The 14,934-nt window shown below is 47.9% G+C and overlaps 2 protein-coding genes across 2 annotated transcripts in view; both read right to left on the bottom strand.

The window, feature by feature from the left end:
• Positions 1-1,259: 1,259 nt before the first annotated feature.
• Positions 1,260-5,191, bottom strand: LOC135974777 (myb/SANT-like DNA-binding domain-containing protein 2). Its single transcript, XM_065563341.1, has 2 exons — positions 2,740-5,191; positions 1,260-1,825 (listed from the first exon to the last, which is right to left on the bottom strand). The coding sequence occupies exons 1-2, from the start codon at positions 3,314-3,316 to the stop codon at positions 1,587-1,589; spliced, it is 816 nt and encodes a 271-aa protein (XP_065419413.1). The 5' UTR covers positions 3,317-5,191; the 3' UTR covers positions 1,260-1,586.
• The window catches only part of LOC101935828 (TBC1 domain family member 24-like), a 24,150-nt gene continuing 14,402 nt past the window's right edge, over positions 5,187-14,934 (bottom strand). Inside the window, exons 4-7 of the mRNA XM_005297665.4 lie at positions 14,786-14,849; positions 13,669-13,764; positions 11,272-11,554; positions 5,187-9,370 (exon numbers count right to left, since the gene is read on the bottom strand). Of these exons, the coding sequence (XP_005297722.1) occupies positions 9,225-9,370; positions 11,272-11,554; positions 13,669-13,764; positions 14,786-14,849 (589 nt within the window). The 3' untranslated portion in view covers positions 5,187-9,224. The remainder of the gene's footprint in view (positions 9,371-11,271; positions 11,555-13,668; positions 13,765-14,785; positions 14,850-14,934) is intronic.

The raw sequence follows: 14,934 nt of genomic DNA, 5'->3' as shown, positions 1-14,934 counted from the left end.
TTTTCAAGGGTGCTGCAAGCACTGGTGGACCATAGGGGACGTTTTACCAACATCAACGTCGGATGGCCGGGCAAGGTTCATGACGCTCGTGTTTTCAGGAACTCTGGTCTGTTTAGACGGCTGCAGGAAGGTATTTACTTCCCGGACCACAAAATAACTGTTGGGGATGTGGAGATGCCTATAGTGATCCTCGGGGACCCAGCCTACCCACTAATGCCCTGGCTCATGAAGCCCTATACAGGCGCCATGGACAGTGAAAAAGAACTCTTCAACTACCGACTGAGCAAGTGCAGAATGGTGGTGGAGTGTGCTTTTGGACGTCTCAAGGGGAGATGGAGAAGCTTACTGACTCACTCTGATCTCAATGAAACCAATATCCCCATTGTTATTGCAGCTTGCTGTGTGCTCCACAATCTCTGTGAGAGCAAGGGGGAGACGTTTATGGCGGGGTGGGAGGTTGAGGCACATCGCCTGGCTGCTGATTACGCCCAGCCAGACAGCCGTGCGATTAGAAGAGCCCAGCGGGACGCGCTGTGCATCCGGGAGGCTTTGAAAGCTAGGTTCCACAGTGAGCAGGGTAACCTGTGACTATTAAGTTTGTTTAAAGAGAAGCTGAACCTGCCCCCGTTTCTTTACCCAGTTAATGTTGACTATCCTCTCCAGTTACATACCCCCTTCACCCCGTTGCCCCCCTTCCAACACACCTTTAAAAATAAAATAAATGGAACTTTGTTCATTAACACCGTTTTCTTTATTAAGGGTTTCGTGGTAAAGGGTTGAAACTGGGACGCAGACTGTGGTGGGGAGCGGGCGTAGTGATGGAAAGGATGCTTCTAAACTCGAGGAATGACAGGCTCCTGCTCCTAGAGCGGTCCGCAGTGGTGGACTGGTTGTTTCAACGGAGCCTGCCACCCCTCCTTTTCGGAACTCTGTGTGTGGGGGCTATGTGACTTTGTGGCGGGGGAGGACGGTTACAGATCCCCTGCTGCGTGGCTCTGTCATCCAGGCTAAGGACCACTGCATAAGATCTGTAACCGCCCTCCCCGACCACAAACTCACATAGCCCTCCCCCCACAGAACATGAAAACCACCTCCCAGACTGACCAGGGTGCCTAGTGACTGCAATGTGTGTGTGACCTGCTGCTGAACCTGCCCCCGTGTCTGTACCCTGGTAAAGGTGACTGTCCTCTCCAATTACCAATCCCCTTTCCCCCCTTCAAACACACTCTCCTCTAAAAGAACCTGACGGAAACAGTAATGAACAGAAACGTATTTTTTATTAACAACTACACAGTTAGGGGATGACACTGGGACGGGGGTTTGGGTGAGGTGCTTTTGGAGTGAAGGAAAGGACTTATCAAAACTTTGGGAATGAGAGCCGTCTGGTACTTGAGCAGTCTGCAGGGGTGGAGTGACTGTTTTCACGGCCCCTGCCGCCCCTCCTTCTTGGGACTTTGGGTGAGCGGGGATGGGATTTTGTGGCGGGGGAGGGCGGTTAGAGAGAGACTGCAGCGGGGCTCTGTCCTCCTGCCTCAGGTCCTGCAGAACATCTACAAGGCGCCGGAGTGTGTCCATTTGCTCCCTCATTAGTCCAAGGAGCGTTTGAGTCGCCTGCTGGTCTTCCTGCCGCCACCTGTCCTCCCGTTCGCTGTGTGATCACTGGTATTGCAACATGTTCTCCCTCCACTGGGTCTCCTGTGCCACCTCGGCTCGGGAGCAGCCCATAAGTTCGGAGAACATCTCATCCCGTGTCCTTCTCTTTCGGCGTCTAATCTGTGCCAGCCTCTGGGAGGGGATGCTGGGGTAGGTCGGGAGACACTCTCAGCTGTGGGATGGGGAAAAAGGGAGTGAATTCCTCACAAAGATACATTTTTGTGAACAATGAACATAGTCTTTCTCTGTGAACAAGACCATGCACAGCACCTATCACATGTGCACTCAGGACAAGGTTGAATTTTTGGCCTTCACATTCAGTGCCTGGGGTCTTGGAGTACAGATCACACAAGCGGGGCAGGACAGCGGAATTCGGCTAGTAGGCGGACCTGGTAAGCCGTAGACTTTTGGCTGCTGAAAGCTTAATTTATAGCAGTGCCCTCCTTTCACGTTCAAAGCAATGCCCCTAGCGTTGGCCAGTTCCTGCTGCCGGCAATCCGGCCAGCATGAACTCTGCCCCTGTCCCACCCCCCTCACGGCTGTCCCCGGGAAAGATCCCTATATGCTGCCCCAGTCCCACCTCCACTGCATGGCTGTAAACCGCCGGTTACAGGTATGTAAAGGAACAGGCAATTAGTCCCAATACTAACATTCCCCTAATTTAAAGCAGGTCACCATGAGTGATATCACTCTGATGAGGATCTCGGACACAGAGAAAGACCGCATGCTGCATGAATGCCAGCAAAAACCAGGGTTGTATGCAGCCATGCTGTGCGAGGCACTGATCCCGGAGTACTTGCTGCTAGCCTGGCGCGGAAAAGTTTCCTACCATGGAGGACGCAATAAGGCCGCTCTCCCCAGGAACCTAATGCAAAGGCTTTCAAATTACCTCCAGGAGAGCTTCGTGGAGATGTCCCAGGAGGATTTCTGCTCTATCCCCGGACATACTGACACAATTTTCCAGTAGCTGCACTGGCAAGGACTAAAAAGTAAAGCGCCTAGGGCAAAGTAATCATGAAAAACCCATTGTTGATATTCCATTCCTGTTCTGATCAAAATAAATGTTTACATGTTTAAAACACTTACCGGCTGATCCTTCCCCTGATTCAGGGTCAGGGTTAATGCCTTGGGAGGGTTGGTAAGGGATCTCCGTGAGGGTGATGAAGAGATCCTGGCTGTCGGGGAAATCAGCGTTGTATGCGCTGTCGACTGCCTCGTCCTCCTCATCTCCTTCCTCATCTTCCCCGTCCGCGAACATCTCCAAGGCAGCGGCCGTCGACAATACCCCATCGTCAGAGTCCACGGTCAGTGGCGGGGTAGTGGTGGCGGCCGCACCTAGAATGGAATGCAGTGCCTCGTAGAAACGGCATGTCTGGGGCTGGGATCCAGAGCGTCCGTTTGCCACTTTGGTCTTCTGGTAGCCTTGTCTCAGGTCCTTGATTTTCACGCGGCACTGCGTTGCACCTCGGCTGTATCCTCTCTCCGTCATGGCTTTGGAGATCTTTTCGTAGATCTTCGCATTCCGTTTTTTCGATCGCAGCTCCGAAAGCACGGACTCATCGCCCCACACAGTGATCAGATCCAAGACTTCCCAATCAGTCCATGCTGGGGTCCTCTTTCTATTCTGCGATTGCATGGTCACCTCTGCTGGAGAGCTCTGCATCGTTGCCAGTGCTGCTGAGCTCCCCACGATGTCCAAACAGGAAATGGAATTCAAATTTTCCCGGGGCTTTTCCTGTGTGGCAGGTCAGAGCATCCAAGCTCGGACTGCTGTCCAGAGCGTCAACAGAGTGGTGCACTGTGGGATAGCTCCCGGAGCTATTAGCGTCGAATTCCATCCACACCTACCCTAATTCGACATGGCCATGTCGAATTTAGCGCTACTCCCCTCGTCGGGGAGGAATACAGAAATCGATTTAAAGAGACCTCTATGTCGAATTAAATAGCTTCGTTGTGTGGACGGGTGCAGGGTTAATTCGATTTAACGCTGCTAAATTCGACATAACCTCCTAGTGTAGCCCAGGCCTAAGTAAAAGACAAGAGGCTACAGCTGGCTGTAACAAGCAGATGTCAGAAGCACAAAATAACAGTGAGAGAATTATGATCAGTGTGATAAACAGGGGTCACAGATATGTACCTGCCTCAGATATGGATGATAAGCATGTTCTGCTGTATGTGTGGAAGGGTACTATTTAAAAAGCAAATCAGTGTAGTGTAAATACCTTCAGACTAATGAATCTCATCAATACAGCATTATTGTTGAACTTTTACAGGCACAAAAGTCAGGAAATGCAAAGTTGTTGTTCCCACAGAGACAGTTACTTTCTCACCTGTGCATACAGCATTTTGCATTACGCTGTGTGCTGTCAGATTCATGACTTGACTTAAATGTATAAAGTGACTGAGTTGCAGTTGCTATGGGAATTCTCAATTTGTGTTTAAATTCCCAACCTGAACATCAATTAATGTCAAAGTTTGCCTGAATTTTCTTGTTTATTTTAGATTATAAAAATAAATTTAAAATATAAAAGGAAAATGGAAAAGAGCCTTCTTGATCAAACTGCCTTTGCAATAAACAGGTGCAGAACTCCGATTCATCACATGTATATATCCGGGGTGCCGCTCATGCATATGTTTAAATGTTGGGGCATTGAAATGAACAAGGGAATATGTGCATATTTCCAGAGCTCTGCATCGGTATATATAATAATGGGACATTAAAATAAATTGATTAGGCTAAATTCATCTCTGATGTAACTCCATGGGATTCTTTGGAGTTACACTGTAGTGAATTTGGCCTATTATACATGTTTGAAATCCTGTTAGATAAAAATAGGTATCCTAAGATGTGTCCATCTTAACGCAGAAGGAACAACTCAGTTGAGTTCAGTCTCCAATGACCCTTTTAATTCTAGGCTTCTCTGTTAAGGCTGTCAGTAAGGGGATTACAGAATGACAGTTGTGCTGGTAGTATATTTGTGATGTGATTATCTGTCCCCTGGAGAATGAAATGAGATCCACCATCTCATTTCACATAGGTCACCAAGAAGCAGCAAAGTTCTGGCTCTGCTGACCTGAGCTGTAGTCAAGTAACAGCACAACAGAGATGAAGGATGATCCAATGGTTAGGGCACTAGCCTAGAACTTGGGAGTGTTGATTTAAATTCCCTGCTGTGCCACATACTTCCATTGTGACCTTGGGCAAGTGCCTTAGCCTCTCTGTTCTTCATCTGTACAATGGGGATAATAGCACTGCCCTATCTCACAGAGTTGCAGTGTGGATAAATACATTAAAAGACTGTGAAGTGCTCAGATATTATGGTAATGGGGGGGGCATATAAGTACCTTAGGTAGATGAAAGATCTCTTTATATCCCGCTGCCAAGCCTTTGAGTCACCCAGCCCTCACTGCTTTATGATTTTTTTCCTTTCATTGTTTTGAATTTTATACAGCAAGAGAATAAAAGTGCAAAGAAGAAAGTAAAATAATAAACACATTTTAAAAGTGACAAAGACCACTCTGCAGATCATGGGGACTGAATGTAGTAATCACCCTGATAATTTATTGTGATTTACAGCTGAAATCAGTAGATAGCTTGGGTATGCAGCACATACAGTATCACAAAGGTTGACAGGCTTTGCTATTGCACCAAAGACAAATAATGCGGTCTCAAGTGTTTTAGATACTTTGGATGAGACCCAGTTCCCCTTTACAATCAAATACTCTAAATCTTGATCCAGGCAATACACAAAGGTATAGCAAAGATGGACTGATAAGTAAGAAGAATTTTGAGCTTGGAGGGGGAGCGGGGGGTCAGGATTTCTATAGAGGCAGCAAACTCAGCCCCTGGGAAAGAATGGAGTCTGATGGGAAACCTGATGGGAGATAGGCTGGTCCGGTATGCGGCCTTTGAAAGAGGGAAACACTAGGAAAATCTTATCAGAACTCAAATGTAAAAAAGAGTTTCTCAGCCAGAGGCAAGGCATGAAGTAACACCACTGATCTTTATGCCTCACTTTTATAACTGTCAGATCTCATGAGATGACAAAATAGGAAGCTTGTAGGAAAAAGGTGAGCCATAGGAACATAAGAACAGCCATATTGGGTCAGACAAAAGGTCCATACAGCCCAGTATCCTGTCTACCAACAGTGACCAATGCCAGGTGTCCCAGAGGGAGTGAACCTAACAGGTAATGATCAAGTGATCTCTCTCCTGCCATCCATCTGCACCCTCTGGCAAACAGAGGCTAGGGACACCATTCCTTACCCATCCTGGCTAATAGCCATTAATGGACTTAATCTCCATGAATTTATCTAGTTCTCTTTTAAACCCTGTTATAGTCCTAGCCTTCACAACCTACTCAGGCAAGGAGTTCCACAGGTTGACTGTGTGCTGTGTGAAGAACTTCCTTTTATTTGTTTTAAACCTGCTGCCCATTAATTTCATTTGGTGGCCCCTAGTTCTTATATTATGGGAACTAGTTAATAACTTTTCCTTATTCACTTTCTCCACACCACTCATGATTTTCTATACCTCTATCATATCCCTCCTTAGTCTCCTCTTTTCCAAGCTGAAAAATCCTAGCCTCTCTAATTTCTCCTCATATGGGACCCGTTCCAAACCCCTAATCATTTTAGTTGCCCTTCTCTGAACCTTTTCTAATGCCAGTATATCTTTTTTGAGATGAGGAGACCACATCTGTATGCAGTATTCAAGATGTGGGCGTGCCATGGATTTATATAAGGGCAATAAGATATTCCCCATCTTATTCTCTATCCCTTTTTGAATGATTCCTAACATCCTGTTTGCTTTTTTGACTGCCGCTGTACACTGCATGGACATCTTCAGAGAACTATCCATGATGACTGTAAGATCGCTTTCCTGATCAGTTGTAGCTAATTTAGCCGCCATCATATTGTATGTATAGTTGGGGTTATTTTTTCCAATGTGCATTACTTTACATTTATCCACATTAAATTTCATTTGCCATTTTGTTGACCAATCACTTAGTTTTGTGAGATCTTTTTGAAGCTCTTCACAGTCTCCTTTGGTCTTAACTATCTTGAGCAGTTTAGTATCTGCAAACTTTGCCACCTCACTGTTTACCCCTTTCTCCAGATCATTTATGAATAAGTTGAATAGGATTAGTCCTAGAACTGACCCTTGGGGAACACCACTAGTTATCCCTCTCCATTCTGAAAATTTACCATTTATTCCTACCCTTTGATCCCTGTCTTTTAACCAGTTGTCAATCCATGAAAGGATCTTCCCTCTTATCCCATGACAACTTAATTTATGTAAAAGCCTTTGGTGAGGGACCTTGTCAAAGGCTTTCTGGAAATCTAGGTACACTATATCCACTGGATTCCCCTTTTCCACGTTTGTTGACCCCTTCAAAGAACTCTAATAGATTAGTAAGACACGATTTCCCTTTACAGAAACCATATTGCCCAACAATTTATGTTCTTCTACGTGTCTGACAATTTTGTTCTTTACTATTGTTTCAACTAATTTGCCCGGTATTGACGTTAGACTTACCGGTCTGTAATTGCTGGGATCATCTCTAGAGCCCTTTTAAAATATTGGCGTTACATTAGCTATCTTCCAGTCTTTGAAATATGCAATGGCATCCGCAAAAGGACCTGCTCAGAACATCTACACACATTACTTCGTCTGAAACACTGAGGTCCTGAGTCCATTCTGTTCCTCCAGTTTAAAATCTGTCACGTTCAGTGGAGTTATACTAGCATAAAACTGATGAAAAGGAGTGGAGATTCAAGCCCCATCATATCTTTTATCTTACAAGATGCATTCCGAAGAATAGAGGTAATTGCTAATTATTCACATGGCTGCATAGCTGACTAGCGTGTGAGTTTGCTATTATTCCCTCTTCTTGTCTCATAGCATTTCTGGGACTGCTTCCCTTGGAGGTATTGATTACTTCTGCTCTGAATAGCTGGAGAAAATGAACACAAGAAAAATCAGACTATAAATGGAAAAATGTATTTGGACTTTGAATACATTTTCCTTCTGCAAGCTAAATGGTTTACACATAGGTTCCAAAACCCATTAAGTGTATTTATCCTACCTGCCAGCATGTATATGTTAATATTTCATCTTTCCTCATGATGGGTCGTCTATTATCGTGATGTTGATAACTATGAGATGTTAGATTAGACTGTTAGATGTGTTAACCATTTAGATTCTTGCAACTACCATCCTAAGCCTTTTCTCTGAATACACATTTTCATGTGAATATAAACATCACAATGCGGGGGGGGTTTACAATAAGATATTATGCTGGTCAGCCTTTGATGGCAATAAATGATATAGCTGTGGATTTCCATATTTTTAGATTAATTTAGTGCTGTGATTGACAGTCCTGGGAATTGAAGCCCTCTCTTTATCCACAAAACAGGTGTATGGCAGGGCGCTTTCTTGGACTGGCCCATTGACATGTTGCAACTCTGATCCTGAGAGCCATACCTCATGGCGTGAGAAGGTAATTCTGTTCCTATGACAAACCTTTTACTGAAGTGTCATATTATGGAAAACGTTGAGAGATCTGAAGCCTGTAGAGATGGTAGGCAAAAATATTCCCTCTAGGGAACCTCCTGATCCCCACAGTTCTCCGAGCTTTTCATACCAAAGGCCCAATGTGATCTGCTGTTGTCCTGCATTACCTGTCCATTCAAGAAGCAGATCATCTGCCTGCATTCATGTGTAGTGCAAATGCACAACTACGAAGTTATACTTATTCAGGCTGGAGTAGAGCCTAGTGGGTATTTGAGGACACCTGCAATTTATCCTGATGGGTTTCATTTTAAGAGATGGTACAGAAAATTAATGGGCACAGCTCTGATGGTAACTATCTGGCAACTTCCATTGCTAACAATGGTAGCTGTACGTGAAAGATGCTTGTATTATGTTATATGAGGACTAACAGGTGTCACTTCTAATAGTGACTGTTGATCCTCAAAGATGATATAGGTTCTGCTCATGGTTATAAGAACCATTTTGGGCTTGGAACCAGGATGGAGATCTTGTAAATTACAGGTCAATCTTCCCAGCAAGATTCATAGCCCAGTGCTGGATATCATGAGGTCTGTGGTATTTCTACTTCAAAGTGAAGCCAAGAACATAGAGAGATAAGAAAACTGGTAGAATCCAGTCTGCTCCCTCCCAAAAATTAACTCAGCTTTTTCAAACCTCAGAAAGTTTGGGGTTTGGTTTGATTTTTGTGTGAAGGTTCTGGACCTTTGTTATTAATGATTATTAAACATTTATAGTATGGCAGTGCCCATAATATAACGCTGCCTTGTGGCACTTTGTTTTCCTCATCCATGGCCATCACAGTACATTATGACAGAGAGGAAAGATATGGAGAATGGCTAACAGCAGTGAGGTTCAGAGCCGCAAGAGAAATCCATGTGTGGACTCCCTCCATTAGAGTCAGGCATCTGTGTGTCATCTGATGGCAACTGGCTCATCACCAGCCATGGTATCCTGTGTAGTGGAGAGGAATCTCTCAATCTTTAATATGGTGCAGGGAGCGGCGATTTCACGGTGATTAGGCATTTCGAAAGCCCCAGGCTTCCAGGAGCTGCACCTGGAAGTTCTCTTGACAGAGAGGAGGGTTGTCAAATGTCTCGCAGTGCTCCGTTCTCCCATAGTAGAGGTCAGCATCAATGTACAGAGCTTGGCCTCCACCACCACCTGCAAAACAAGGTCAGACACTATTGGGGACCTGCTGTCACCAGGTTAATGGGCGAATGGAGAGATCGGCCTGTCTGATAAGAACTCTAACCATACCACTTATCAGTGACGATGCATAACTTTTGATGGTGGGGGGGCACAATTTAAAGGTTCGGGGGGGGGGGGGGCACATGACCACCTCATGCATCGCTTCTGGGCTGAGGAGCAGAAGCAGAACCAGGAGCACCAGGGCAGCGGCGAGCAAGGGCCTCAGGGAGGATCTCATGGCAGCTGGGCTCTGCGGGCAGGGGCCCGCTCCACGGGGCTGGCTGGTGCTGGACTCCTTCGGGGGAAAGGCAAAAGCAAATCAAGGGTACAGCTGGGAGCTATGCCGGGGAGCCCGGCTGTGCAGAGGTGGCCTGGCTCAGGGAGCAGGGCAGAGAGAACTGCTGCGCAGCAAGCCAGCACCCCCCGGCTCCTACAGCGTGGACAGCCAGGGGCCCAAGTGGTCCGGGCGGCTCCCACCAGCTTCTGATCCGCCGGCTCCTGGCAGGAGGCAGGCAATGGTATTCAAACTGGGGGGCACCCCCCCCCCCCCATTTGAAAACCTCTGTGCTAAATGGAAGGCAGAAATCTGGGGGACACACGTGACTCTGCATGGCCTTCCCCCCCCCCCGCCCACCCCAAAGTCACCTCTACCATTTAAGTCTCAGCTGCTACAGCTTTATTTCTCCTTGACCATTCTGTACAGCTGGAGATGGGAGAGACCTTGGTCTGCTATGGTCAGGGTGACCAGACATCCCAATTTTAGGGGCTTTGTCTTATATAGGCAACAATCCCTCCTCCCCCCCAAAAAAGTGTCCTGATTTTTCACACTTGCTATCTGGTCACCTTTGATATGGTCCACTGCCGTTTATGCTAAACTGGAAGTCGTCTCTCTCTCATACAGTAGCTTCTGTAAGAGTTACCTCATGGGGAAGCTGACAGTACAGGCAGTACAAGGGATTGCCTGAGTAGCCCAGTCTAAATTATTAAACTGGGAGGAGACTCGGCAAAACATAATCTTGAATTCACAGACACCATATTTGGCCTCAGTTTCACTCCTACGTCTGATTGCAAGGGTAATGAAACATTAATGCTTCTTAAATTGGAGTGCATGCCAAATGCAGCATTACTTTTGGTGCCCAACATGCTGTAAGGTACAGGCTAGTGTGTCTGCAGCAGACTGCCCCCTCGTGGCTGGCCTTCATAGCATAAATGTCTTACTGCTGCTAACAGCTCATGGAGATTCTTCTGTAGCTGAAGTGATAGATGCCTGTCTTATGGAGACAGCAAGCTTCATGCATCCTTGGTGTAAGTTTGCTGAAGTCATGTGGAGTTGCATAAGGCACAAGACTCCTGGGTTTAATCCCCAATGCTCTAAGTGTATGATGTAGCTAATGGCGCAGTCAGGAATCGTTACAAAGTCACTGATGGAATTTTTACATTCACGTCTTCCTGCTGCTTTACGTACAAAATACACAAAGGGCTAAGCTTCAGCTGGCACTTGTGCAGGGTGTTCCAGACCGTACGCTCACACACAAGTACCAGACACCACTGCAGTCCCTGTGCTTCCCCAAGTGCAGCCACTGCTCCATAGTAGCAACCAGGAGGGTGCAAATCATGCAAAGGAGGGATCTACTCTGCCCCATGCATGCCACATCAGCCAGTAGTGCTAGCCAGCCATGGAGAGGAGATCAGGCTGCAGCATCCTAAGGGATGGTTTAGCATGTACCTTCCCGCTGTCCTCTCAGGAGCAAAGTGGTGCAGCTCCGTCCTGTCCCTTCTGAAGGCTGTGTGTAGATTACAGTCTGGCTCACAGTGCTTTGGGGCAATGGTCTCTCTTGGGAGTGTATGCAGGTGTGTAATGGTAGCATAGTTACCGATAATGATTCCTTCCCGAGTCCCGGACATGAACATGGAGGCTGTTTTCGAAGGCAGGAGGAAGTGTCTGATTGCCAGGTATGGGGAGAGGCGACCTTTAGCCCTCTGAAACACGGGCACAGTCAGATGGTTTGAACTGGCTAAGTGGCCACCAGGAGGAGATGTGCTGAGGACAGGGGAGGCGGGAGAAGGAAGGCGCTGGCGTGGGGAGCGCGGCACTGCTTTGGTCAGCTCTGGTTTCTTGATGAACACCCACTCGTATCTCTCCATTTCAGGGCGTACCTTTAAAACAAAGGCAACACATGGGCAGCATAGCCTTCCAAATCCTTCTGCTATGGATGATGTCCTGTGGGGTGGTTTGGTTGGCTGCTCAGGTGGATATTAGAGGTAGGTCCATCAGCGGTGGCTGGTCATTAGGGCTTACTAGTGCTAAACTCCACCAATAATGTCACTACAGTGTAGGGTAGTTGTGGTACCACTGGGGGGATCTCCTGGTTAGGCTGGAAGGACTCCAGCTCTGGAGGGAAGTGGGGCAGCTAACAGTTCATGATACTACATGGTTTTGTCTGATTGTTCTATAGGGTCTTACTGTCTGAATATGAGGTTAATTCAAGAGGAGGCTGACTGCACATAGGCAGGAAAGTGTACTATGACTTCAGATAGCCACCCATTTGCCAACACTTAAGGGATGATGCAAAAGCCATTCCCACTGGTGGTCTTCCTCCCATCCCCTGCTGAGCTCACCAGACCAGTTTGTCAAGGGGACGGGAGTCCGAGTTTGGGAAATTGAGATGAAGGACTTCTGGCTGGATTAAAAGACTCTCTCTAGGGACGGGAGGCAGTTGCTGCTGAAAAACGGTTCTCACACACAGAGACCCCCAGTGGAGAGTTGAAGAAGCAATGGCGGTGTTTGTTCTCTGGGGGCCTCCGGCCCCGGCAAAGCTCTGTTCTGGGACTGGGAACAATTGGGGTGCCAGGAGAGGCCCAGGGAAGCAGTGGGTGACTCCCTCCAGAGCTGGTCCTGTCCCCCTTCTTCCCCTGCCTGTGCTCAGATCCTGCTCCCAGCTGGGGGCTCTGCTGTCCTGGCAGTCCAGTTACTCAGCTGTGGCTCTGCCCTGAGCTCCCAGCAGCTGGCTCCCCTCCCTGCTCCCAGGCTGCAGCATCCCTGCGCAGATCCACATCTGAGTCTGCTCCCTGATCCCCTCTGCCTGGCCAGGAGAGAGAAAAGGGCCAGAGACACCAGCAAGGGCCTACTGCTTGGCTCACTGGGCATCAGCTGTTCCTTCCTGTTCCCTGCTGGGGGCACCACTGTAAAGACAGTCCTGCTATCTGGCTGCAGCTGGCTCCAGGCTCCTGGCAGTTCCAGCTCTTGCACTCCCTGGCTGCCAGGTGGCCCCTTTCACTCCCAGCTACAGGGCGTCCTCCAGGGTGGGGGCTCAGAGGCAGATCAGCGTGGGAATACTGAGCCTTGGGTGGAGCTACAGCTGGGTAATGGGGCCATCCTTACAGCAGAGCCCCCAGAGGGAGCAAGAAGGAGTAGTGGACACCTGGCAGGCCAAATGGAAAGCCCTCATGGGCCAGTCTGAGCTTTAGGGTCCCTCGCTGCCTCTGAGCCCTCTGTGGTTGCGTGGTTTGCAATGGCCTAGCACCGCCACTGTGAAGAAGCTAGACTGTCCTCGGCTCCCATCACAGGGGGCTGGGCTCCAGGAAGATAGACATGCCTGCAGATCTTTTGTTCTCTGATGGTCCCTTTTCTCTCGTTATGTTTTATTCCTACTGTTAAGATTAAACCGACCTGTGTTTTAAGAAGGCTGCTCTGGTGTAAGCAGACTTTCTGGTAACTATATACCCCACGAAGCAAAGCTCCCAAAGGGAAGAACTGCAGGCACTGAACCCAGGCAAACCTGCTGGGAAAGGCTGATAGCCCAGGGCTGGTCTGAGGCTGTGAGAATTCCGCCCCAGGAGAGGTAAAGGCACGAGGGCTGACACCTGTGGGGATGCAGAGACACCTGTGGGGATGCAGAGAGGGGTCAGAGGTGCTGCTAACACTAACTATGACAGAGTACCACTGAGGGTCTCCGGGTTTGGCAGGAGCCTGCTGCAGCTCCAACAAGCTACACTGCACCTTACACTGCAGGGTTTATTGCACCGAGAAGCATGGACTAGACTCGGGATAGTGGAATGGAGACGAAACTGAGCTGGATGGATCTGACCTGACATAGGGATTTCTGTGTTCCCCTGCATTCTCTTCTATCAAGACTGAGGAGCACTGGCGAATTGTCTCTAGTACCTGCCTGCTGTGCTATCTGAATTCTACAAGGGGTAACAAAAACCTCAAGCAACCTTTAAAATATACAAACCATAAACAAGATACACCAGGAAACAGTCAGACTTACGCTGAAAACAAAGCATTCCCCTGTTCCAAAGAAGCTGGACGTTCCCCCACTCTTTTTCCTTTCATTCCAGTCAGAAGAGAGGAACGCACCACACACCTTGAAGGAGAGAGTAAGAAGAACAGTTTGGAGTTCATGACTCAGTCCAGCAGGAAAAGCATTACGAAGAGTGAATCCTGAAAATGACAGGCTGGCGAGCAGGGGTGAGGGCGGGGGTGGTAAAAGTAAATTTACACACACATTCCTTTGAGTACCTTGATGTGGGAATTTCGAGAGCAGCAGATCAGAACTGAAGTCCCCTGTGTGGCTCTGAGGGCAGCATTTTCCCCAAAAGTGCAATTCTACACATAGGAAACTAAGGCTATACCTACACTGTGCGCCTTACAACGGCACGGCTGTACCGCTGCAGCCATGTTGTTGTAAGGGGCAGTAACTTCATTGATGGGAGTGCAGCTCCCACCCACAAAGTGCTGTCCACACTGGCGCTTTTTGTTACTAAAATTTTTGTCGTTCGGGGGGGGGGAGGGGTGTTACACCCATGAGCAACAAAAGTTTTAGCGACAAAAGTGCCAGTGTAGACAGAGCCTAAGTAAAAATGGTCCCTTCTCACTCACCTGATCTGCCCCATATGTGGATCCAGGGTCACTACTTTAGTTTTAGCGACTAATATAAATTTTAAATCTTATTAGCCCTGCAGGGCCAGCTCACCTATAGGAGAGGGGGATGGAATCTCTTCCTCCTTGTACACCTTCAGTGGGGTGGGTTACAAAGTTCCAATCAGTACTGTCGGTGCAAACCCACAGAAGGCAATGGGACAGCCCAGTTATTCCAGTATAACTATCCCGATTCCCGAATAAGTGTGAACACAAGAACAGCGATACTGGGTCAGACCAAAGACCCACCTAGCCCAGAATCCTGTCTTCTGACAGTGCCAATCCCAGGTGCACCAGAGGGAATGAACAGAACAGGTAATCAAGCAATCCATCCCCGGTCGCCCATTCCTAGCCTCTGTTTACCAAAGCTGGTGCAGCATATGGCTACCCTCCTATGCATTTCTCCCCAGACCAATCAGAAGCTGGGACACACTCACAGCACTCTTCAGTGTTTGGGAAATACTTACTTCCCCCTGGGTCGTTTTTATGAGCAGTACTGTTGGTTCGTAACCTTCACAGCATGAGTAAAACCTGCAGGTGACAACAAAGAAAGTGTATCAGTTTGAGTTTGAAACTGACGAGAGAGAGAGGTGCTTTGGCAGCTTACCCTAGGATT

Source organism: Chrysemys picta, chromosome 12 (assembly GCF_011386835.1).
Source record: "Chrysemys picta bellii isolate R12L10 chromosome 12, ASM1138683v2, whole genome shotgun sequence".
Classification (NCBI taxonomy): domain Eukaryota; kingdom Metazoa; phylum Chordata; order Testudines; family Emydidae; genus Chrysemys; species Chrysemys picta.
This window is presented reverse-complemented; position numbering and strand designations above follow the sequence as displayed.

What these genes read in the sequence shown, in the direction of transcription:
- LOC135974777 (XM_065563341.1), bottom strand. Translation starts at nt 3,316, where the DNA reads ATGCAGAGCTCTCCAGCAGAGGTGACCATGCAATCGCAGAATAGAAAG. An exon ending in ATCAGGGGAAGGATCAGCCG is followed by an intron (nt 1,826 to 2,739) that starts GTAAGTGTTTTA and finishes CCCATCCCACAG; the next exon opens with CTGAGAGTGTCTCCCGACCT.